This window comes from Callorhinus ursinus, unplaced genomic scaffold, assembly GCF_003265705.2.
Source record: "Callorhinus ursinus isolate GAN/ISIS: 27379988/994484 unplaced genomic scaffold, GSC_fseal_2.0 scaffold23, whole genome shotgun sequence".
Taxonomy (NCBI): domain Eukaryota; kingdom Metazoa; phylum Chordata; class Mammalia; order Carnivora; family Otariidae; genus Callorhinus; species Callorhinus ursinus.
In genome coordinates this window covers 15,456,240-15,480,941 of record NW_027397085.1, presented here as the reverse complement: position 1 = coordinate 15,480,941, position 24,702 = coordinate 15,456,240, and the positions used below count along the sequence as shown (strand labels likewise).

General features: G+C 37.2%; 2 protein-coding genes across 5 annotated transcripts in view; both read right to left on the bottom strand.

Moving 5' to 3' along the window:
- Positions 1-5,519, bottom strand: part of PDE4D (phosphodiesterase 4D) — a 1,488,864-nt gene extending 1,483,345 nt beyond the window's left edge. For 2 of the 4 annotated variants that reach the window (XM_073905441.1, XM_073905443.1), the window contains exon 1: positions 4,916-5,516. The gene's annotated coding sequence lies outside the window, so the exon portion shown is untranslated. Of the gene's footprint in view, positions 1-4,915 lie in introns of all 4 variants that reach the window. The other 2 variants (XM_073905442.1, XM_073905433.1) reach the window with 2 other exon arrangements.
- A 1,593-nt stretch (positions 5,520-7,112) lies between these two features.
- DEPDC1B (DEP domain containing 1B) overlaps positions 7,113-24,702 on the bottom strand; it is a 90,113-nt gene continuing 72,523 nt past the window's right edge. Inside the window, exons 8-11 of the mRNA XM_025892416.2 lie at positions 18,843-19,009; positions 16,914-17,090; positions 9,314-9,499; positions 7,113-8,104 (exon numbers count right to left, since the gene is read on the bottom strand). Of these exons, the coding sequence (XP_025748201.1) occupies positions 7,943-8,104; positions 9,314-9,499; positions 16,914-17,090; positions 18,843-19,009 (692 nt within the window). The 3' untranslated portion in view covers positions 7,113-7,942. The remainder of the gene's footprint in view (positions 8,105-9,313; positions 9,500-16,913; positions 17,091-18,842; positions 19,010-24,702) is intronic.

Genomic DNA, 24,702 nt, shown 5'->3' with positions numbered 1-24,702 from the left:
GCTTCTTATTTCCACAATTAATGGCTTACTAATTATATAAAATACACAGAACTTTTAAATAAAATCTCTAGTTTTTCCTTTATGGTGCAATCATTACCAACACAAGACTGCCCCTACTCGGATCATCTGTCCTTGTTAGATGGGTCATGACTTTTGAAGATTCTGCCTAAACCAGACCCCTTCTAGGGCCTTAACAGATCACTGAATTCAATTCTCTGTGAAAAGAAGAGTGAGGAATTTCCTGATATCAAAGCCTTCATCATCTTTAAGCAGTAATTGTGGCTAATTATACTTGGCATTCTGATGAGTAGAAAGTTTAAAGAAATTTACATATGACGTCAGTGTATATTTTAAATGTTAATTATTGCTTCAGGTAATTATTAAGAGTTAAACACTGAAGCAGTATTATCCAATCAGATTTGACCACCTTATACATTCCCTTTAGAAAAATCTTAAATTTTTTTCTAAGTATCAGAAAGCTTTTTTAAGGTTAGAATCTATAGGACAAACTTGCATATGGGCAAAATCCTACGTTTAAATAAAAAAATAAGCAGAATCAGTAAGCAAGAAGGCTCATTTCTGCTATTTTCCTTTATTCCTTGTATTATGGTCTGTCTTAAGATCTCATGTGAAGAAACGTTCAGCCACACGCTTCTCATCCTCAAAACATCCTTCGCATGATGTGATTTTGCTAAAACACAGAATTTTTTAAAAATATAGATAACGTATACATCAGTAAATAGAAATAAACTGGAATCATAGGCTCTCAAAATCAGAGACTGCATTTTATCCTGGCATAACTATTTTTCACAGCAAACCATTCAGCTATCTTGGTAAATTATCACTGAAATGTTTGTTGCCAAAACCCTTCCACAGGGCACAAGTTCTTAGTGGAAACCGTGAGCAAAAGACCTCTTCATGCCCATGCTGGTTTACCCTACACTGATCAAAGTTACTTCAATTCTTAAATATCAATTGTAGTTTACTTATTTCTTATGAAAATAAAATGATTTTTAGTCCTCTGAGTTTTTTTAAATTAAGCTTTATTTGTTTTACTAGAACACTCAAGAAGACTATCTTATTACTATTAGAGAGATGCTGAAAACAAGAAGGAAAATTTGTGGAGGCTGGAAGCAGGGAGAATAACTTCCGTTTTATGCCCTAAACAAGGCTCTGGATACTGTTCTCAGTTTTGACAGAAGAGACCCAACAGAAGTATTACACAGTGAATACACCCAGCCAAATATATATATTATTTTTTGTTTTGAGACAGGGACAGTTTATGGAAAATATAATTTATTCTAGATACTCAAATGAAGCAAACAATTCACTTAACAATTCTCCACAATGGAATTTGCAAAAACTGTAAGTGGTTTTTAAACTAAATCTTAGATTCACTGAATTATGAAATTTACAGAGCAATCCAAATATGCACTAAACGTGACATTTTTTATTTTTCAATGGGCTAGTACCCTGTTGTCCCATTATTTTTCCCATTTCATTTTCTCAAATTGGAAGTTGAAACATTGAGGTTATGCAGACACTAAAACACAAAAAAAATCCATCAGAAGTTACTCATTATGTTTTTTTTTTTTTTAAGATTTTATTTATTTATTTGAGAGAGAGCATGAGCATGAGCAGGGGGAGGAGGAAGGGCTAAGGGCGAGGGAGAAGCAGACTCCCTGCTGAGCAAGGAGCCCAATGTGGGGTTCGATCCCAGGACCCTGAGATTATGACCTGAGCCAAAGGCAGCCACCTAACTGACTGAGCAACCCAGGTGCCCCAAGATGTTATACTTTTTTGCAGGTTATGGTGTCGTTAGCAAGAAAATGCAAGTGCAAAATGATTCCAAATGTCACAAAATTAGAATTTCCAGTGTCTCATTGTGAAGTAAACACTTCAAATTTGGGCAAATACTATGATGATGGATGGACATACAGTTGAATTGCCTCTTAATACCGATTTTAGTAGATAAGAACACTCTTACTTTACTCCAGGACTTTAACATTTGTCGGGTTTTGTTCTTCAGGGTAAAGGTAAAAATAATAAAGATTCAGCCACACCCATATAGTAAAGAACCATTTTAATTGATTTCTCTTTCAATCATGACAGATTTTGTGACATTCTAAATATAGAAACATTCAGTTTCCTCTTCTTGACCATCAACGGTTTACAAATACTGGCTCTTTTTAAGTTCTATTTCCTATAAAAATGTAGAAACTCTCTTCTGGGTATGGGAATCAGAATCAAGCTCCTGGGTAACACAAATGCTAAGCCATGACAGATACATCTACTATGTTTGCTAGAGCCCAGCTATGACTTCCCTGAAGGCAGACAGAGGAACACAAAGATGCATGAGAAATCAGAATGAAGAATGGCTGATTCCCATTACTCTGTTCATACCCGAGACACACTCAACCTTGAAATGTGCTGTAGTACCCTCAAATTTTCTGTATGGAACATTCATTTGATAATTCCTTATCATAGTCTCTCAGATTAATGACAATCCCTAGGACATTTTCTACTAATCAGACCTAAAAACAAAAGCAATTGCACATAATAATGCCTTAAAAGGCATACCTACAAAGAAATACCTGATTGCACCACAGAGCTTCTAAGAAATATTCTGGTTTCAGCACTGTTGCAGTATTTGTGGAAATATGCAGGAAATTCAGTGAAAAATCTTCAGCAGATATTCATAGAAAGTGACCAGAGAAACAGTGGAAATGAATTTGGCAAAGCTAGGTTAGAACAAAGAAAACACTACAGATCAAAAAGAAATTTGAGCGCTTAAGTTTTAGAAAGTATAAACCAAAAAATAATGTGCATGCTTCACATAAATATCCACCCAGTGCTCATAAACATGATAAAGCAGTGCTCAGTGCAAGTCTGGAGCCTGGGCTGTGCAGTCCACCAGAGCAGGTTGTAGGCATTGACTATGCCGTTCACAAGCTGGGGGATCTTGAGGAAGTTACTCAACCTGACTCTCGGTTTCCTGAGCTGTAAACTGGATGTAAATTCCAAAATAAATTCCAATTTAACAGGAGACTAAACACACCTGAAGAGAGATGTGCTGATATGGAAGAAAGAGTAAAGAAATTATCTAGAATGCAGCATAGGAAGGCAAAAATATGGAAGGTACATGAGAGATTAAGAGAGAGAATAGGGTGAAAAGATCTAAAATATGTTTAAGAATCATAAGCAGAGGAGAGATTATGACAAAGGCAGTATTTAAAATGGTAAAAGAGAGGCACCTAGGCGGCTCAGTTGGTTAAGCTTCTGACTATTGATTTCGGCTCAGGTCATGATCTCAGGGTCGTGGTCTTGGGGTCATGAGATCAAGCCCCACCTTCGGCTCCCTGCTCAGTGGGGTGGCTGCTTGAGATCCTCTCACTCTCTCTCCCTCACCCTCCCCCACACTTTTTCTCACTAAAAAAAAATAAATATTTTTTAAAAAATCAAATGGTAAAAGACCTTGATCCTCTTTTTTAAAAAGCCCCACAAATACCAAGCAGAATGATCATTTAAAGAGTATATTATATAAACTAGGTATGTCATTGTAAACCACAGACCACCAAAGACAAAGAGAAAATCTTAAAAAGCAGCCTGCCAAAATATGACATGTTATCTACAAAGAGGTAACAATTGAAGCCAGCTAACAAAGGAATACCTACAATGTACTGAAATACAATAACCCTCCACCTGGAATTCTATAAATAGCAGAAATATCTTTAGAGAACAAAAGTGTTCTTTATACAGAATTATACACTTAAAATATATATATTTTACACTATATACACTTATATATATTTAATCACAACTTAAAAAATTAAAATTGTAACCTACCAAAACCGATTGAATTATATACTTTAAATGGGTTATTGTATAGTATGTGAATTACATTTCAATAAAGCTATTTAAAAAAAAGAGTAAGGACCAAATTAAAAAGTTTTCAGACAAAAACCAGCACACACCAAAGATAAATTCTAAAGAATATACTCTCAGAAAAAGGAAAAATGTGGCAAAATATGGGTAAGTCTAATAAACAAGGGCTACATATAAAAACAACATAGTATGAGGTTTAAAAACAATAAAATTAAAATACATCACAGAATACTATCTGTTTTGGGGGGAGTGTTATTAGTGCTTTAAGGTCCCTGAACAGTCTGAGAGGAGGGTAAAATGTATTTACTAACTTTAAACTTTGATAAATTAGTACATAAGATGTAATTTTCTTTTTTTTTTTTTTTATGTACTTGACAGAGAGACACAGTGAGAGAGGGAACACAAGCAGGGGGAGTGGGAGAGGGAGAAGAGGGCTTCCCGCGGAGCAGGGAGCCTGACGCAGGGCCTGATCCCAGGACCCCGGGACCATGACCCAAGCCGAAGGCAGAACCCTAACGACTGAGCCACCCAAGCACCCCTATAAGATGTAATTTTCAAGGACCCAACAAGAAGATTAGAAACAATGCTTAGTTTCAAATTAGTAGGAGAAAACATGAAATGATTTGTAAGATTCAAAGTCAAGAAAGTGGAGACAGGGCTATAAAACATCAATAAATATTTGTATCTAAATATAGAGTAATTATATTAAATATAATTTGTCTAAACATTACAGTTAGAAACAAAAATTGTCATGCTGGCATCTTAAAAAAATAATTAATCCAACCATATGCTGTTTATAAGGGACACAACTAAAATATAACAAAACGAAAAGACTGCAAACAAATGCATTACCAGAGATAGCGACATTTTATAATAATTTTAAAAAATGACGGACGGCAGGATGAAAGGAGGGACGAAGGGAAGGAGGGAGTAAGGGAGGGAATAAGAATTAGGTGTATTGTATCTACCGCGTCATAACAAACTGCCCCAAAATTAAGCGGCTAGAAAAAACCAATATTTACTACCTCACCGTTTCTGTGGGTCTGGAATCCAGGCACAGCTTAGCTGAGTCCTTTGGCTCAGGGCCTGTCCCAGGCTGCTGTCAAGGTGTCAGCTAAGGCTGCCTTCACCTCAAGGTTTGACTGAGAGAAGGTGCTTCCAAGATCACTCACGTGGCTGAGGGCAAACCTCAGAATATCCACTTCCAAGATCATACAGCTGTTGGCAAGCCTCGTGTCCTCACTGGCTAGTAGGCAGAGACAGGAGTTTCTTGCCTGATGGGCCTCTCCGTAGGGCAGCTCACACAGGGCAGCTGGCTTTCCTCAGAGCAGGCCTGGGAGAGAGAGAGGGAGACAGCAAGCAAGATGGAAACCAGAGCCTTTTGTGATCTAATCTCAAAGGAGATATCCTATCGCTTTTGCCATATTGTTTGTTAGAAATATGTCACTAGATCCAACTCACACTCAAGGAAAGATTACACACTGGGACAAATACCAAGGGGCAGGGATCACTGGGGACATTTTTAAATGCTGTCAACCACAGAAATGAAAAACAAAAAACTGTCATTGTTTGCTTATTATGTAGTGAATGTAGCAAATCCAAAAAAAAATCACACTGGACACTTAGAATTAATAGAAAAGTCTAGCAAGGAGGTTGGGTATAAAAATCAGTGCACAAAAGTCAGTTTTATGCTATATATGAGCAAGAAACAGAAAGTAGAAATTTTGAAATAACCCCATTTACAGTTTGATCAAACATCAAGGTATTTATCAGTTGAATAATAATTACTGAAGTTAGGGATGGGTACTACTATCTTTACTTTTGTGAATATTTGAAAATTTTGATACTAACATTTTTTAAAAAGTATCAAATATCTAGGAACATATCTAACAAAAAATTTACAAGCCTTTACAGATAAATTTATTTTTTTCTCATTTATTCTAAATAAATGGAGAGATAAACCATGTTCTTCAACTGGAAGACTTAATATTGTAAAGATAGCAATTCTTTCCAAATTGATTTATAAATTCAATACAATCCAAATCAAAATCCCAACTGTGTGTGTGTATGTGCGCGTGCACACATGAAGCTTGAGAAGCTGATATTTAAATTTGACTAGAAGTGGAAAAAGTAAAAAAAAATGTGGAAAAAGTCTTCATCTTTAGCCATATTAATAAAGCAAAGTAAAACCATAATGAGATACGATTATACACCCACCTCATTGATGACAATTCAAACTGACAATAGCAACTTTTGGTGAGGACATTAAGCAATAAGAACTCACACTGCCAATGGGAGTTCACTGTACAACCACTTTGAAAGACTGGTATTATCCGCTCAGCAATTTCATACTTAGGTAGTGGTGATGTTTTAGTGAATTATATTTTTTTCTCTAAAGTAATCTTGGGGTACCTGGGTAGCTCAATTGGTAAAGCATCTGACTGTTGATTTTGGCTCAGGTCATGATCTCAGGGTCGTGGGATCAGGCCCCACATCAGGCTCCTCGCACAGCCGGGAGTCTGCTGGAGATTCTCTCTCCCTCGTCCTCTGCCCCTCCTACCCCATGCTCTCTCTCTAAAATAAATAAATAAATCTTTTAAAAAAATGTAATCTTAAGGGGAAAAAAAAACAGTTGCATATATTTCTAAAGATATTCAATAGGAGAGGAGACTCTGGAAAGTACATTCTGCATTGGGGAGCAAAGAGAGCAGAAGTAGACTTATTCTTTGCTCTAAACATTATCCCAAGGTCTGAAAACAAATATTGAAACACTAAAAATCTCCCATTACGTTATATATTTGGAAGGAAAGGTGGTACCCAAATCAATAGGGATACTTTTATCCATTTTTAAGTAAACAAAATCTGAATCAAATGTAGGAAGCATCTGCTACAAAAGAACAGGGTCAGATCACAAAGGCAAGGAAAATTCAGTCCAAAGGGCAGAACAAGCCAACTAGTGACTGTTACTCTTAAGATTTAGGGTAATTGCTTATAAAGAAAGCTTCCAGATGCTCCATAATCTAAGTGTACCATTATTTGCAAAAGGGCAAAGCAAAGCAAAAGAAATGGACAAAGCACCTCCTGAAGGTTAGTACAAAAGCCTAAATGTCACTTATCATAGAAATAGGTGACTGATGTGAGAACACTGGCAAAGATAATGATGTTTAGCATTTGAGGATGTTCCATAACTAACCTAAATAAAGGCCAAAGCAGAACCACATAAAATATAAAAAAACAAAAAACAGTATTTATTTACATTCCATTTACTTTCAAAAGGATGAGGAAGCTGGGGGAAATATAAAGGAAGTAGTCTCATTTTACTTAACCCATTTGTGTTTTTCATGAAATAACAAAGATCTGAAATACAATTACAGGTGTAAGGGGACCAAAAAAGTTTATTCAGTTCAATTCTCCGTTTTCAGCCAAGACTGAAATTACACCACTGCAGGAAAATGAAAATCTACTCCACTTAGAGGTAAACACCAGCTAATATACATGTTATTAAAGAACCAGCTTTAGTTATATCTGTCATAACATCCAACAAATCCGCAATAAAAGACACAGCCATCATAATACAGGACATTAAGAATTTTTGTGCAACATTGAAAACCAGATTTTACACAAGAGAAATCATAACTATTAAGCTATGACATCAATAACATCACAGTAACAGTACCCAGTGTCTTATTCAAGTATATACACTATTTTTAAGACGTGTTATAACAAAGACATCAGTAACTAAAACATACACACAATTATTTTATTAACACCATGAAAAACAACAAATAAAAAAATAAAAATACCCTTAAATTTTGTAATAATTATAAACACGTTAACATTAACACTATATATTTGTCTAAATTTTCACTGATTTTTACACTTTTAAAAATAGCACTGAGCTTTACAAAAATACTGATAATGGCTCAACATTTTTAGGAGTCCGTTCACTTTATATTTCAGTAGTCTCTACTGTCTGCTCTTCTTTTCCACCGCCATAGTCCTCTAACCACCCATTTGCTCAAGGCAACAACAGAGATCTCTAACAGCTATGGGAGTACTACATCCGAAAACTTCTAGTTCTTTGAAATGGTTGGAAAGGGTTTTTTAGTGCCCACATTAGCAGCTGTGGTTTGGGTTTCGGTTTCTCTGGAAACAGAAGTGCTTCACTTTCTGGTGTAGGAAATCGTTCTTGGTAGACTTCAGGATAGGATTTTTGAAACTGAAAAAAAAAAAAAAAGATTCAAGATGAGTCAAAAAACCAGGTAAGAACCAATAAAATTAGGTGATCTAATTTTAAAATTAAAGAGTTTCTGATCTGATTCCATACTAGCCTGTCTTTACTTTGTTTTAATGTTTATTGCTCTCCATCAGAAAAGAGAATAAGATGATGACAAATCATAATTAAATTCACTCCAACACAAACCCATTTCTTTTTGTGAGATCATTTGATTCCACTTGCTATAGATCTAATTCAACTTTAATTTGATCCAATCTTCAAACAAACTCATTTCGGTCATATTTCTTAAAATTTCCCCCCCACTTGCTAACTATAAATAGACTTTAAAAATATTCACAAGTAATTCTGACTTGAAAATAACTTATGTTCTGTACAGTTCAAGAAAATTTTGGCCCAATTACATTTCACGATCTCCCTGCTTCTCCAACTCAGCCCCACCTGCTTCTGCTCAAATGGAAGGGAAAACGTTCCAGTATATATTACTTTATGAAAAGCTTAAAGAGAGGCAATATGCTTTTCCTTTGATCCTCAACACTGAACTCTTCTCCAAAATTACTGAGAAAAATATGATTAGGAGTCTAGAACTCTGATGCTCTGTGTATAATCCCATATGTATGGTATGATCAGGAATCAAGCTTGCAGGGATCAGTCTTGAAAAATAAAAACCATTCCCTTAATCTTGAGTCAATACTTTAAGAATGGTCAAAGTAAAATCTATTTTGAGTTAAAAATGAAAACTCTTCAGTGAAACCCAAAGCTGTGTTGCCTAGCAGGAACTAAACACTTTCAGGGATGCCTGAGGCAAGAAACCAATTTGATACTGGCTATCTAAAACCAAAGCCTCTTCAATTTTACACAACTTATATCAGCAAATTCAATGTAATTTGCCTTTCAGGAAAAATCAAGAGGAATCTGTTCTCATTTGATAGCTTCTCTGAAGAGCGGCTCCTTAAATGAAGAGCGCAATTATGGTAAAATATCTACATTGGAGAAAAAGATGTGGGAAACTGACCACAACTGTGTACATCCATGAGACTTCTGGAATATATGAATTGAATAATATACTTTCAAAACTGCTACATCTCAGAAGATGAGATTAATATGAAATCCACTAAAATAGAGAATAAAAAGAAAAAACAATATTAAGAACAGCAGGCAGAAGAAATGGCTTCTAAAGAATATCCTTTTTACCTGCTTCAGTTTTTTCTTCTTCTCTTTGCTGGAAAGTGTGGCATCTGTTATGACTTCCTCCAGCAAAGCTGCCAGAGGTTCCTGAGAGCCATATGCTCTCTGGTATTCAAATTCCTCTGGACTGATTTGACGGCAAAATGATGGGGCAGATAAAGTGATATCCATATCAGCTCCTGGGTATTTTATCTGAGGCAAAAGTATTAATAGTGAAAGAAATAAGTGTATTTTCATATAAGTTGCAAAATTGGTTCAGATCAAATACAGAATATCTCCCACTAGGAATGCCATGTCATTCTTCAATTCGTTTGGGAAAAACTCTATTAAAAAGCAAAAGTGTTTTTATAAACTTGAAAAAAAAATCACTTAAAACCACAGTTTTAAATAAGAGATTCTTACCATTTTAAACCCAAGATCCATTTTAATAAACAAAACACCTGGTGTGCTCTTTTAAATATAATCTTAAATTGAAACATAAACTAAACATGTTGACAAAAATGATTCAAAACAATTACAATACTGAGTACCTTCTGGGGGTTCCTTCCCACATCTGGAGAATCTGATCCCCCCTTCCTTGGGAATGGATAGAGGCACACATAAGCATGGCTGTTATGTATGGAGAAGTACTACGACCATCTCCAAATATGTTAACAGTGAAAAGCAAGAAAACAAATGTGCAGACACTGTACAAGGCAAAAGGGAGAATGGAGAAAAAAGAGGAAAGACTTATAAATAAATGAACATCCATTAAAAATATTTAATTTCACACCTATATACACAAAGCAAATATTAACAAACATAAAGGGAGAAATTGATGGTAATACAATCATAATAGGAGTTTTTAACACCCCACTTACATCAATGGAGAAGTCATCCAGACAGAAAATCAACAAGGAAATAGTGGTTTTGAACAAGACATTAGATTAGGTGAACCTAATACATACAGAACGTTCCATTCAAATACAGCATAATATACACTCTTTTCAACTGCACATGGAACATTCTCCAGGATAGATCACATGTTAGGCCACAATAAATTTAAATCTCAATAAATTTAAGAAGACTGAAATTAGATCAAGCATCTTTTCCAACCACAATAGTGTAAAAGTAGAAATCAGTTACAAACAAACAAACCTAGAAAAAACACAAACACATGCTACTAAATAACCAATGGGTCAGTGAAGAAATCAAAGAGGAAATAAAAATACATGGAGGCAAATTAAATGAAAACACAATGGTCCCAATCTTCAGGACATAGTAAAAGCAGTTCAAAGAGGGAAGTTTATAGTGATACAGACCTATCTCAAGAAACTAGAAAAACCACTAATAAACACCCTAACCTTACACCTAAAGGAACTAGAAAAAAAGGACAAAGTCCAAAGCTAAGACAAGGAAGGATATAAAGATTAGAGTGGAAATAAATGAAATAGAGAGTAAAAAAAAAAAAAACCAAGAGCTCTTTCTTTGAAAAGAAAAACAAAATTGATAAACCTTTAGCCAGACTTAACAAGACAAAAAGAGAACTCAAATAAATAAAATCAGAAATAAAGGAGGAGAATTAACACCACAGAAATACAAAGGCTTATAAGAGAAAATTATGAAAAATTTTATTCTGACAAATTGAACAACCTAGAAAAAAAGGGGTAAATTCCTAGAAACATAATCTTCCTAGGCTGAATCAGAAAGAAATTAAAAATTTGAACAGATCTACTATTAATGAAAGTGAAATAGTAACCATAACACTCCCAACAAACAACCATTCAGGATCAGACAGCTTCACAGGTGAACTCTACCAAACATTTAAAAAAGAGTTAATACCTATTCTTCTCCAACTATTCAAAAAAACGTAAAAGAACTTACCTCAGCATAACAAAGGGCACACTGAAAAACCCACAGCTAAGATTATACTCAATGGTAAAAAGCTGAAAGCGTTTCCTCTAAGATTGGGAACAAGATAAGGATGACCATTCTCACCACTTTTATTTAACACAGTATAGAAGTCCTAGCCACAGCAATCAGAGAAGTAAAAGAAATAAAAAGTACCCAAACTGGGAAGGGAGAAGTAAAATGGTCAATATTTGCAGATGACATGATACTACACACAAAAAACCGTAGACTCCACCAAACAACTATTAGAAGTAATAAATGAATTCAGTAAACTTGCTGGATACAAAACTAATATACAGAAATCTATTGTGATTCTGTATGCTGATAATAAAATAGCAGAAAGAGAAATTGAGAAAATAATTCCATTTATAATTGCACCAAAAAGAATAAAATACCTAGGAATAAATTTAACCAAGGAGGTAACAGACTGTACTCTGAATGAAAGAAACTGAAGACAATACAAATGCGAAGATATACCACATTCATGGATTGGAAGAATATCACTAAAATGCCCATACTACCCAAAGTAATCTATAGATTCAAAGCAATCCCTATCAAAATACCAATAGCATTTTTTTCACAGAACAAGAACAAGTAATTCTAAAATGTGTATGGAACCACAAAATACCTCAAATAGCCAAAAAAATATTGAAGAAAAAGAACAAAGCTGGAGATATCACAATCCCAGGTTTCAAACTATACTACAAAGTTATAGTAACCAAAACAGTATGGTACTATCACAAAAATAGACACATAGATCAAATCAAACTAGAGATCAGAATAGAGAGCCTAGAAATAAACCCACGCATATATGGTCAATTCATCTATGACAAAGGAGGCAAAAATATACAATGGGATAAGACAATCTTTTCAATAAATTGTACTGGGAAAATGGGACAACCACATGCAAAAGAATAAAACCAGACCACTTTCTTACACCATACACAAAAATAAACTCAAAATGGGTTAAAGACCTAAATGTGAGTCCTGAAACCTTAAAACTCGAAGAAAACATAGTCTATAATCTCTTGGACATCACTCTAAGCAAGAAATTTATGGATATTTCTCTTCAGGCAAGAGAAACTAAAGCAAAAATAAACTCCTGGGACTCTACTAAAATTTAAAAAAACTTTGTACAGCAAAAGAAACCCTCAACAAAACAAAAAGGCAACGTAGTGAATGGGAGAAAATATCTGCACATAATATATCCTAGTGAATGGGAAAAAATATCTGCACGTGATATATCCACTTTTAATGGTTTACCATTAAAAATATATAAAGAACTTACATAACTCAACACCAAAAAAACAAATAATCTGATTTAAAAATGGGCAGATGATCTGGATAGACATTTTTCCAAAGACCTACAGATGGCCAACAAACACATGGAAAGATGCTCAACATCACTAATCATCCAGGAAACACAAGTCAAAACTACAATGAGATTACCACCTCACACCTGTCAGAATAGCTAGAACCAAAGAGTCAAGAAATAACAAATCTTGGCAAAGATGTGGAGAAAAGGGAACACTCATGCACTGTTGGTGGGAATAAAAATTGGTACAATCACTGTGGAAAACAGTATGGAAGTTCCTCAACAAATTAAAAATAGAACTACCCTATGATCCAGCAATTCCACTTCTAGATATTTACCCAAAGAAAATGAAAACGCTAATTTGAAAATATATGTGCACCCCTATGTTTATTGCAGCATTATTTATAATAGCCAAGATATGGAAGCTACCTAAGCATCCATCCACAGATGAATGGATAAAGATGTGGTATACACACACACACACACACACACACACACACACACACACACACACACAACGGAATATTACTCAGCCATCAAAAAGAATGAAATCTTGCCATTTGCAATAACATGGATGGAGCTAGAGAATATAATGCTAAGCAAAATAAGTCAGTCAGAAAAAGACAAATACCATATGATTTCACTCATATGTGGAATTTAAGAAACAAAAGAAAATGAGCAAAGGAAAAAAAGAGAGAGAGAGAAACAAACCAAGAAACAGACTCTCAGCTACAGGGAACAAACTGATGGTTACCAGAGGGGAGGTGGGAGGAGATGGGTAAAATGGGGATTAAGGAGGGTACTTGTCGTGATGAGCACTGGGTGATGTATGGGAGTGATGAATCACTATATCATACACCTGAAACTAATATAACACTGTATGTTAACTATACTGGAATTTAAAATTAAAAAAAGATGTAGTATATATACTATGGAATATTATTCAGCCATAAAAAGAATGTTATCTTGCCATTTGTGACAACATGGATGGACCTAAAAGGTATTATGCTAAATGAAATAAGTCAGATAGAGAAAGACAAATATCATATGATTTCACTTATATTTGGAATATAAAAACAAAACAAACAAATTAAAAAACTGAACAGACTCTCAAATACAGAGAACAAACTGGTGGTTGCCAGGGAAGAGGGGGTACAGGGCTGGGGGGAAGTTGGCGAATCGATGAAGGGGGTTCAAAGGTACAAACTTCCAGTTATAAAATAAATAAGTCACAGAGATGGAAAGTACAGTCAATAATGTAATAATGTTGAATAGTGACTACACTCATTGCAGGGACCACTAATGTACAGAATTGTTGAATCACCCTGCTGTACACCTGAAACTAACATAACATTGTATGTCAATGTTACTTTAATAACAAAGAAATTAAAAAGTATTTAATTTCAGACTCCAAAAGAGTTCCATCTTCCCACAAATATAACACCTATTGTTCTTCTGCAGCCAGAAGCCTAGTAAGAAAACTACTAGATACCTATGATTAAAGGGCACAAACGGAAGAGGGTTGCAGTCAAGGCTAACAGAAGGTTGGTGTCAAAGACAATGCCCACCTCACAATTTATCTATCACAGGGTCAGCCCTGAAACTTCCCTGAAATAATCCAAGGAACACTGTTCATTTTCAGAGAAGCCCTGCCCAGAATCTGACATGCTGTCAGGGCCGAGCAGTCGACATGAGTGAGCAGATCTCTGGGTACTGAAACAATTGTTGGGCGATTCTGAGTACTTCCAAGAGAAAATGTAATTGACAAATGAGTGGTTACTGGTTTCACTTAGCGCCTGGGCAGTGCCTCTCCATGAGATCATGCTAATCTGTCGTTAAAGCATAAGCAGAGCTCAGCCTTCTGATCTTCAACAGAGAGCGAAGGGCTCAAGCTGCTGCAGTGTCTGCCTGTGCTACGGGAACCGCGAACCGAGTGAGTACACAGGGCAACATCGCTATTGCTATCACTTCTCCTTGCAGAATTTCAGTATTTCTTTTCTTCTCTTTTTTTTTTTAAGTATGGGTCATAAAAATATTGGAGGGAAGGGATTTAACTAAAGCAGCGCTTAAGGTTACATTTTTTATTCAATAAAAATTGCAAAGATATGTATGTTAATGAGAAGTAGGCAAGGTTTCTTAGACCACTCATGGGAATATGGGTCAGAACAATCATTCTGAAGGGAAATTTGGCAATATACAACCAATATTTAAATACATCCCTGGCCCTTGACCACACAATGCCACTCCTAAAAATTTTTCTTAGAAAATAATCATGGATCATCCCCCCCCAAAAAATCTAGCTACAAAAATATTTACCATTGTATTATTTGCAAAATAGAGGGGAAAAGGGAAACCATCTAAATATTAACCAAAGAAAACCATTTAAATAAATTATGGTATATATCCATATTATGGAATACTACACTACCAATAATAACAATATTGTGGAATAATATAACACTAATGATGATAATAATATTAACCACAGCAGCTACCGAGGGGCCACTATGTGATAAATATCATTCTAAGCACTTTATACATCTTAAGCCATTCAATCCCTCAAACAACCCTAGGAGGTAGGTATTAACTGTTATTATCCCGCTTTACAGATGAGAAAAGAGAGATGTCGGGTACAGGCTAAAACAGAGACACATTATAAAATGTGCCCGGGTGTGGAGCACTGGGTTTTATGCACAAACAATGAATCATGGAACACTACATCAAAAACTAATGATGTAATGTATGGTGATTAACATAACAATAAAAATTTAAAAAAAAACTGGAAAAGAAAAAAAAATAAAAACATACCCACAACGGGAAAAAAATAAAATAGAATAAAATAAAATAAAATAAAATGTGCCCGAGGTCACATTTGTGACACAAATGTGCCCCAATAAAGGGCACATGAGGAATACAAGCACCACTTAGCTCCAGGGTCTGTGCCCTCAACCACCTGGGGTCAGTCAAGAATATTTAGTGATGTCGGAAATATTTCTTGGTGTATTGTCAAGAGAAAATAAGGTATAAAACAGAGAGAGGGTGGCAGGGAGGGAGGAATGAAGGAAGGAAGGAAGGAAAAGAAGGAAGGAAAAGCGAAGAGAGGAGAGGAGAGGAAGAGAAAAGAGAATAGAAGAGAAAAGAAAAAGAAAAGGAGAAAAGAGAAGACAAGGCACAGAAAAACACCCAAAAGACCGTAATACTAACTGAACATTGGGTGTTACTCTTATAGGATTTTTTTTGTTTGTTTGTTTTTTAAAGATTTTATTTATTTATTTATTTGACAGAGAGAGCGAGAGAGCACAAGCAGAGGAAGCAGTAGAAGGAGAGGGAGAAGCAGGCTTCCCGCAGAGCAGGGAGCCCGATGTGGGGCTCGTTCCCAGGACCCCGGGATCATGACCTGAGCCAAAGGCAGACGCTTAACGACTGAGCCACCCAGGCGCCCCTATAGTTTTTGGTGTGCATTTTCTATATTTTCCAATTCTTTCAACATATTTAAGGTTGATAATTACCAAAACTATTTTAATTTTTAATAATATTTTTAATATTTATTTACTTTAGACACACACACACACACACACATAGCATGGCAGTGGGGGGAGAAGGAGAGGGAGAAGGAGAGAAGCAGACTCCCACCTGAGCGTGGAGCTCGAGGTGGAGGGGGGCTCACCCCCACAAGCTGAAGATCATGACCTGAGCTGAAATTAAGAGTCAGACACTCAACCGACAGAGCTACCCAGGCGCCCCTGTTTTAATTTTTATATTGCACACTGAAAACATGAAGAGTTATTGACTTTCATAATCCTTCAGGAGGTAGCAGTTCACCGGGCCTTAATTGGGGAACATCAAAGAGTGCTTAAGCCGCTCATTCAGGAGCCAAGTAGACCTCTGTCTGCCTTTACCAAGTGCCTGCTCCCTCAGGCTGACATACACACTCCGCTCTGGGGCCCACATAACAGTCATGTATTACATTTCTTTTGCATCATTTTAATATAACAATAACAACAATAACAATAGCTACCTTTCAAAGAGTACCTGCTCTATGTCACACATTTAAGCTAGGGGTTTTATAGTAGAGTATTCTACTCTTCACAACAGTTTTATAGGGCAGGGAAGGCCCATTTTAACTCCTTTGGAAACTAAAATAAAGGCAGGTTACCGTTGAAGGAATTTGCAATCAGAAGTATGCAGCACTGACTGACATAACCAAACCAGGTGAGCATTCCATAAATTTTCAAAATTACCAAACACACATAGTGCTTACCATGTACCAAACCCTGTTGGAAGCATTTTGTACACATTTATTCACTTAATCCTTCACATCTAGAAATCCCAAGAAGACTTGCAAGTTTACACAACTTTCTGCTGGCAATTTTAAAGGACTGTTAATATCCCTTCCTTTACCTGGACTCTTCGTAGATGAGCCACACGCTCCTCTATGGAGGTCTGCAAGGCCAAAGGGACTTTCAGAATCTCTTGGTAATTGTCCATCAGAAATGTCACCAACCTAGCAGCTAATAACTCATCCAAATCTACTTCATCCTTGGAACACAAGATGCAACGGGAAAAGGTCTGAACCATCTGAAAAAAGAGGGGGAGGTGTTTTTTAAATAAACACAGATGAGGTTTTTTTTTTTTTTTTTCCTATGCTGTATTGCATTCAATAAATCTGCAAAAACCAAAGGTGACCAGTCAGTGAGAAATGGCTCACAGCCCAGGGGACACATCCTATTTGGTGCCTGGCCACACCTGGTCGTCTCAATGGGCTGATCTTCTTAACAACCAGCAGGAACTGAAGGTGCATCTCATCTCACAGAGACTCAGCAGAGACACTTGTCTGAGCAGTTTTTAAAGCACACCCCTTTACAGACAGTTTTAGATATATATAAGCAAATCCTGAAAATCATGATCACCACCATTACTTGAATCATGTAGCACTTTTAAGTTCAAAGTATTTTAAAGCCATTCAGTTTACTAATAGCCTTATTTCATTTTGATTTTTTAGAAATCTGCTAGCACAATCTATGTGCCTCAGCTGTTACACTTTTTCCTAGTTAACTGTTACTTTCTCTAGGATTTTGGGTGTATATTTGATAATCACATTTGAACAAAACGATGAGACTTTATAACAAGTGCATTAAGTGATGAGACTTTACAATAAGCAGAAATACAAAAAATATTTATGTAGCTGCTTCCATGGAATTCATATTAACTATGATTTGGATGGAGTTTTTTTTCCTTTTCCTACTAATTTTATTGCTGACAATCTTATTTCAAAACCTGTAAGCATGAAATCATGTAATTCTGTCTAATTAGACCTCATGTCCTCATCAACATACTGCAGATGATATCTTACCCGCGCTCACATTATGTGTACAGAGACACAGACATTTTTTACCTGGAGACTATGGACACTGGGGAAACTTAATGCCTTGAAATTCTATGCAAAATTTTACATGTGCATTCTTCTGGGGAATAGGTGCAAAGTTTTCTTCAGCTTTTCAGAAGGTTCCCTTAGCCCCATTACCCATCTACTCAACCAAAAGGAAGGTCAAGAATCACTCTACTGGGCACTGAGTGATCCTCTACTCTTACTCCACACTTCTAAAACAGGGCCAGAGGACCCCCCAGGGGTATACTGTGGTTCACCAGGATATGGAAAGGTTCACCAATGAAGCAACAATTTTGCTCCAAGACCCCCAATTTTGAGGAAAATTAAGAAATCATGTAGAAGAAATTCTAAACATAAACGCTATTTTAAAATAAAGACATGCTGGCACCAACAAAGTAGAATTCAAAGCTAGCATGTATGTTTTTAAACCAAATTGAAAATATCTTAAGAAATAACCTCACTCCCAGACTCTTAGATCATATCCCAAGAGAACACATTCTCTGTCTCCCACCAGGCTGTCTAGTCCAACTCTTTCCTCTTTACTTCTTTCCTCTTTACCCCATTATATGTGCTTCCCCTCTCCTACTTGTTAGAGTAACAAATGCTTTGCATCCCTTTCTGTCCTAGAGGAAAGTATGTCCTTTTCTTGAAAGAACCCTTAGCTGTACTGTCCAGGCTCCCTTCTCTTTAAGTTGACAGTAGGCAGAAGACCGCAAATACCTCTACACTCAGACTCTATCCCTACTCACTCTTCGCTTTCCATTGTGTTCTTTTAAGACACCAATACTGGAAGTGTAATCCCACCTGCACGATTTCCAAGCCGTGGCTCTTTGAGCAAGCCTGACTTGGTGCCTTCCTTGGGTTGCCAAGCTAGTAAACTTTACTCAGGTGAATTGTATTCCAAAAACTCAAGTCAAGTTAGATGTTAGAGATCAACCTACCAGTGTTCGGGTCCCAAAGCCATCACACAGTGGTGGCATCTCCTTATTTAGGCATATCCTTGCCATCATCCTCATCAAGAGCTGTAACTTTCTCCTATTTTCAGGGGGCAGGAGGAGGCAGCAAATCTGAAATGCTTCAATAGCCATTTTCTCTTTCTGTAACAAACCTATTTAGAAAAAAAACAGTTTTTAATCTTTTAAAACCAATAGCCTCCTTGACTCTATGATGCTTACATTTTTCAAAATACATATTATTAAAATTACATAAAACATGTCCACATATTCAACTATGCCAGGCCAACTGATTATAGATCCACGGAATCAGCACAGATAATACCAACCATCAACTAGGGATGACAAACATGTAAAACAAATACAGTCTTTTTCCCTCCCTCACACCCTTGCCAGATGTAACCTGATTTTCACAGCCTTCTTTCCCACCGAACTGAGATCAGGTTGAGTCTAACCTAACCCTCCACAGTCATGAGCAAGGACATGAACGCACCACTACTGCCCTGAATTCTCCCCCTCGTACTATGTCTGCAGGATGAGCAGCGTCACTATGTGGCATGATTCTCACAGGCTGAATAATAGGGCTGATAGGTCTACAGTCAGACCCCTGCCAGACGGTTGCACTTGTTTCCAAACAACACATGTCAAATAACCCTTCCTCTCATATAAGCTGTTTTTCTTAGCTGAGTGTACTGATTCAATCAAGTTATATGCCATCTCTCTTCACCCAAACTAGAGTATTCCAACAGAATTAGAGTATTCTAATACTGTGCTAAAAATTACAGTTTTCTAATATTGTGCTCTCTTCAATCCCATTTGTCCCGGGACACACCCGCAAACCAAGCTGTCTAATGAGATGAAACTGCTTTCATCAATTTATTTGTTCCATATCCAACCTCTTCAAGTTCCCACTAATCTCTGTCTTGGAGGCAAAACCATCTTTGGCATTCAATAAGTATTTTCTGACCATCTATGATCTGCCAGGAACTGTGCCAAGTCCTGGAAATATGAACATATGCCAGGTCCCCTACTTTGAAGAGCTTATATGCTGTAAGGAGACACCCATTAAAAACAAGCAGCAAAATGTGAGAGATGCTGCAAGAGACATCTGCAAGGGGCACGTAAGGGGAATTACAAGTCATTCCTTAGGACTGCAGCATGAGCCGTGAAGGTGAGGGCTTGGCAGAGAAGTGGAGCTGGAAAGGTCAACACAGATGAGACCTTCTTGGAAGGTTTTGAATGCCCGACTAAGGAGCATGGGTTTGATCCTGGAGGCAGTGGGTGTGCATGGGAGGGAAAAGGAGGCAGGAGGGGAGTTTTAATACACCTAGTTCAACTAGGTGTTTATCCAAAGGATACAAACATAATGATTTGAAGGGGCACCTGCACCCCAGTGTTTATAGCAGCAATGTCCACAATAGCCAAACAATGGAAAGAGCATAGATGTCCATCGACAGATGAATGGATAAAGAAGATGTGGTATATATACACAATGGAATATTATATAGCCATCAAAAAAATGGCATCTTGCCATTTCCAACCATGTGGACAGAACTAGAGGGTATTATGCTAAGTGAAATAAGTCAGTCAGAGAAAGACAAGTATCATATGATGTCACTCATATGTGGAATTTAAGAAACAAAACAGAGGAGCATAGGGGAAGGGGGGGAATAAAACAAAACGAAATCAGAGAGGGAGACAAACCATAAGAGACTCTTAACTCTAGGAAACAAACTGAGGGTTGCTGGAGGGGAGGGGTTGTGGGAGGAAGGGATAGCTGGGCGATGGGCATTAGGGAGGGCACTTGATGGAATGAGCACTGGGTGTTGTATGCAACAGATGAAATCACTAAATTCTAACCAAAAAAAAAAAAAAAAAAAAAAAAAAGATGCACTCTAAAACAAACACCTAGTTCAATCCTAGATGTTCGCTGAAAATATTGCTGCTGATTATCATCACTAGACCTTCTTTCAATTCTACATAAACAATATGGAGAGAAAAAATGTTCATGATCATATTTTTTAATTCATTTATTTATCCAACGAATATTTAGTAGGCCTTGCCTATATTCCAGGAACTATTTTAGAAGAAGACATACAGTGGGGAATAAAACAAAATCCTTGCTTGACCTCATGGAGCTTACTTTCCATTAGCTAATAAACAAAGAGGTACATAAATATGTCAGTGGAAAAAATGCTATGGAGAGAAATAAAGGAAAGGAGCTGGGGAGTGATGGGATGTGCTCAGAAAAACACTCTGGTTCTTCAGGAAAGGTCTCTCTGTAAAGAGGCAAAATTTGAGCAGAGATCTGAAGGAAATGAGAGTAAGCCAGGGAAATAGCTGAGACATATTTTCAAGGTGGAGGAAAGAGCGATTATGGTGATTGTGACGAGGGAGTCCGTTTGGAGTGTGTGAGGAACAGCAGGGAGGCCGGCGTGAAGGGAGAGGAGTATTGAAGAGCATTCAAGCTGGAGATGCCATTATAGCGGAAGGCAAGAGCCAGACCATGCAGAGCCTTGTAGATTATTGTTAAGGACTTCAGGTTTTATTACGAGTGACCTGAGAAACCACGGGAGGGTTCTGGGCAGAGGAGTCATTTAACCTGAATTACTGTTACTCTGGCAGCTCTCTAGAGAAGAGATTGCCAGGGTAACACAGAAGAGGAGGATGAGGGGCGTGGCGATGGTCTGGATGAAGAGGCAGCGCTGGAACTGGCAAGAGCTAATTAAATTCTAGATCTCTTTCTCCACAAAGCCTTCTACATTTTCCATGAAGCTTCCTATCACATTAGCCCACAAAGTCCTTCTTTTTCCAAATTATAAACACCTTTGGACAGTCAGATTTCACCTTATCTTATTATGTTTCATGTATATCTATTGTTTAATGAAAGAGGCAGCAAGCTAATTGAAAGCCTAATGTATTTCTTTCGGCAAGCCCTATTTTCTGGTAAAGTACATGCGAACAGGTAAACATTCAAATACCTATTCATCAATACAGTCTTACATGGCTATTAAAAGTGGTAAATTTTGAAGTTATGCAACAATATTTCCAGGACAGTATTCATGAACAAAATCACAATAATAAACAGTATAAAAATAAAGTAGTAAGAAGGAACATCAGGGTTATAAAATAATCATCAAGTTTTTAAATTTTCCAATTCTTTGTTGGGATACTGTTAAACTAACACATAAAAGTTACATCCATCAAATATTTTTTTTCCATCAAATATTTAAAAAAAAAAAAAACTTCCAGTTGCTTATATGGAAAAAGCCAAACTGAGGAGTTGGCCATGATTTTAGGTTTTATGAAAATCAGGTGAGAAAGCATAAGTAAATCCATCTCCAGAATTTATCAACACAAACCTATACCCTAGGAGATGAAAGGCCACTGCTGACTCACAAACATCCCAGTAACTAACTGGCCCCCCTGTGAAACCAGGGACTCCCCTTTCCTCCACTGATCCCAGCTGACACCCCCTTGCAATTCATTCCAATTGTCAATTTCCCATCTCCTGTAAGAAGAGAAGCTAGGCTACTGATCCCTTCCTCCCTTAAATTCATCACCTCCCAAAACAATGGCCTAGCTTCTGGCAGTGGAGGAGGCACCATCAAGAGCTTGAATGAGGGAAGCCCCTGCTGCACAATACTGGACAAAGTAGCAGGATGGACAGTTGCTTAGTCCAAAGCTTGAAGAGTCACATGATACAATGAGGCTCCTGACACCCCCACCCCTGGAGCCTGGAATGCATTTTACCAGAGGAAGAAAAAAAAACCACTGTGGGGACTGGTTAGGCTGACAATACCATTAGATTTTAACTACAACTAAAATACATAATGAATTGAATATATTCTGTAAGCTGATCTTGTGATTTAGCCATCCTTCACAGCAGTGCTTCTTGGGGTAGTGGGGAGGGAGGCAAGGAGCAAAACATTGTTCCAAGCGATATACGTTGAAAGGTTTAGAACAAAATCTGTCATTTTGATGTATCAGATGAAAGTAGAAAAATTAGTTTCTGCCTCTCAAAATATATAAAAAGTGGTACTCCCAATTCCCCCACCTGCTCTATGTTTTCTAATTATACATTATCACCTCCCAATATACTACGGAACTTACTTTTTTGTCATCTACCATGGTCTCCCCTCTACCTCCTGAAATGTAAGCTCCACGTGGGCAGAGATTCTTGCCAGTTTTGTTTATTGATATACCTCCAACAGCTAAAAGAGCACCTGGTAGAGCATAGGAGCTTTATAAATATTTTCTTTGTGAATGTATGAGTGAATGAATGAAGGAAGGAACGACAAAGACCTATCGCTTGCTAGGAACAGAGCTAGAATATCCAGCTTCGGTCCCAGTTCCCGCTGCTTGGATAAGTCACTTAACCTTCATGAATCCCCATTCATCCCCCAGTAAATTGTTGTGGACAGTTGTAAAACCTAATCATTGTACCGTGATGGGGGCCCATGGACTATAAAGGGAAGCCTAGGTGAACTGAAAGTTTTCAGAGCATTGACGTTGGCTACTGCTGCTACTACCATTACTACTACTGGGCCAAAGCATTAAAGTACCAGGGTAGAAAATGTGATGCAAATCAGATGCAACTCTGCCTAGATTTTCTTTAAAAGCCAGTTAAGAAATGTATTGTACAGGGGCGCCTGGGTGGCTCAGTCGTTAAGCATCTGCCTTCGGCTCCGGTCATGGTCCCGGGGTCCTGGGATCGAGCCCCGCATCGGGCTCCCTGCTCCACAGGGAGCCTGCTTCTCCCTCTCCCCCTAGTGTCCGTTCTCCCTCTGTCTCTACTCCTGCTTGTGTTCTCTCTGTCTCTCTCTCTCTCAAATGAATAAATAAAATCTTAAAAAAAAAAAAAAAAGAAATGTATTGAACAGTAGTACACAGATGTGAATTTGGCTCTGGGCCTCTATAATGAGAGAATAAGTAAAATTCCATAATGCCCCAACATAGCTGTATGACTGAGTAACAAATCATCTAAGAATGCCCTCCTCAAGCCTAACTGCCTCAAACGTTGCATAACCATATTACATAGGCTGGAAAAAATATATAAACATATGTAAACTCATCCACATATACAAGTTCACGATGCATAATTCAGAAAGACCCTCACAATTATGACTCTTTGGGTCACTGGGAAAAAAATCTCATGTCCACATTATTATTAGGCACAAAGAATAATGTCTAGTAATGTTAGAAGGTCCCGTAACAACTTTTATTAAATTTTTCTTGACTTTTTAGCAGAAAGAATGTGAATGCCTTTGTTGCCATTAATGAGAGAATAATCTATCACAACATTTGACAGCCATTTGATAGTTGGCCCCTTGTTTAACTAAAGATTATAGAAGTCTTTGCTAGAACTGCCTATTAATGTATAATGTACAATGCTACTGTCTTAAAGCCTAGGTGAAAGTTGTTCTTTAGGCAAAAGGCTTACATTTTATTTTTTTTATTTTTTATTGTTATGTTAATCACCATATATTACATCATTAGTTTTTGGTGCAGTGTTCCATGATTCATTGTTTGTTCATAACACCCAGTGCTCCATGCAGAACGTGCCCTCCTCAATACCCATCACCAGGATAACCCATCCACCTCCCCCCCTCCCCTCTAGAACCCTCAGTTTGTTTTTCAGAGTCCATCATCTATCATGGTTCGTCTCCCCCTCTGACATACTCCCCTTTTCTTCCTCTCCTGTTATCTTCTTCTTTTTCTTTTTTCTTAAAATATGTTGCGTTATTTGTTTCAGAAGTACAGATCTGTGATTCAACAGTCTTGCACAATTCACAGCGCTCACCGCAGCACATACCCTCCCCAATGTCTATCACCCAGCCACCCCATC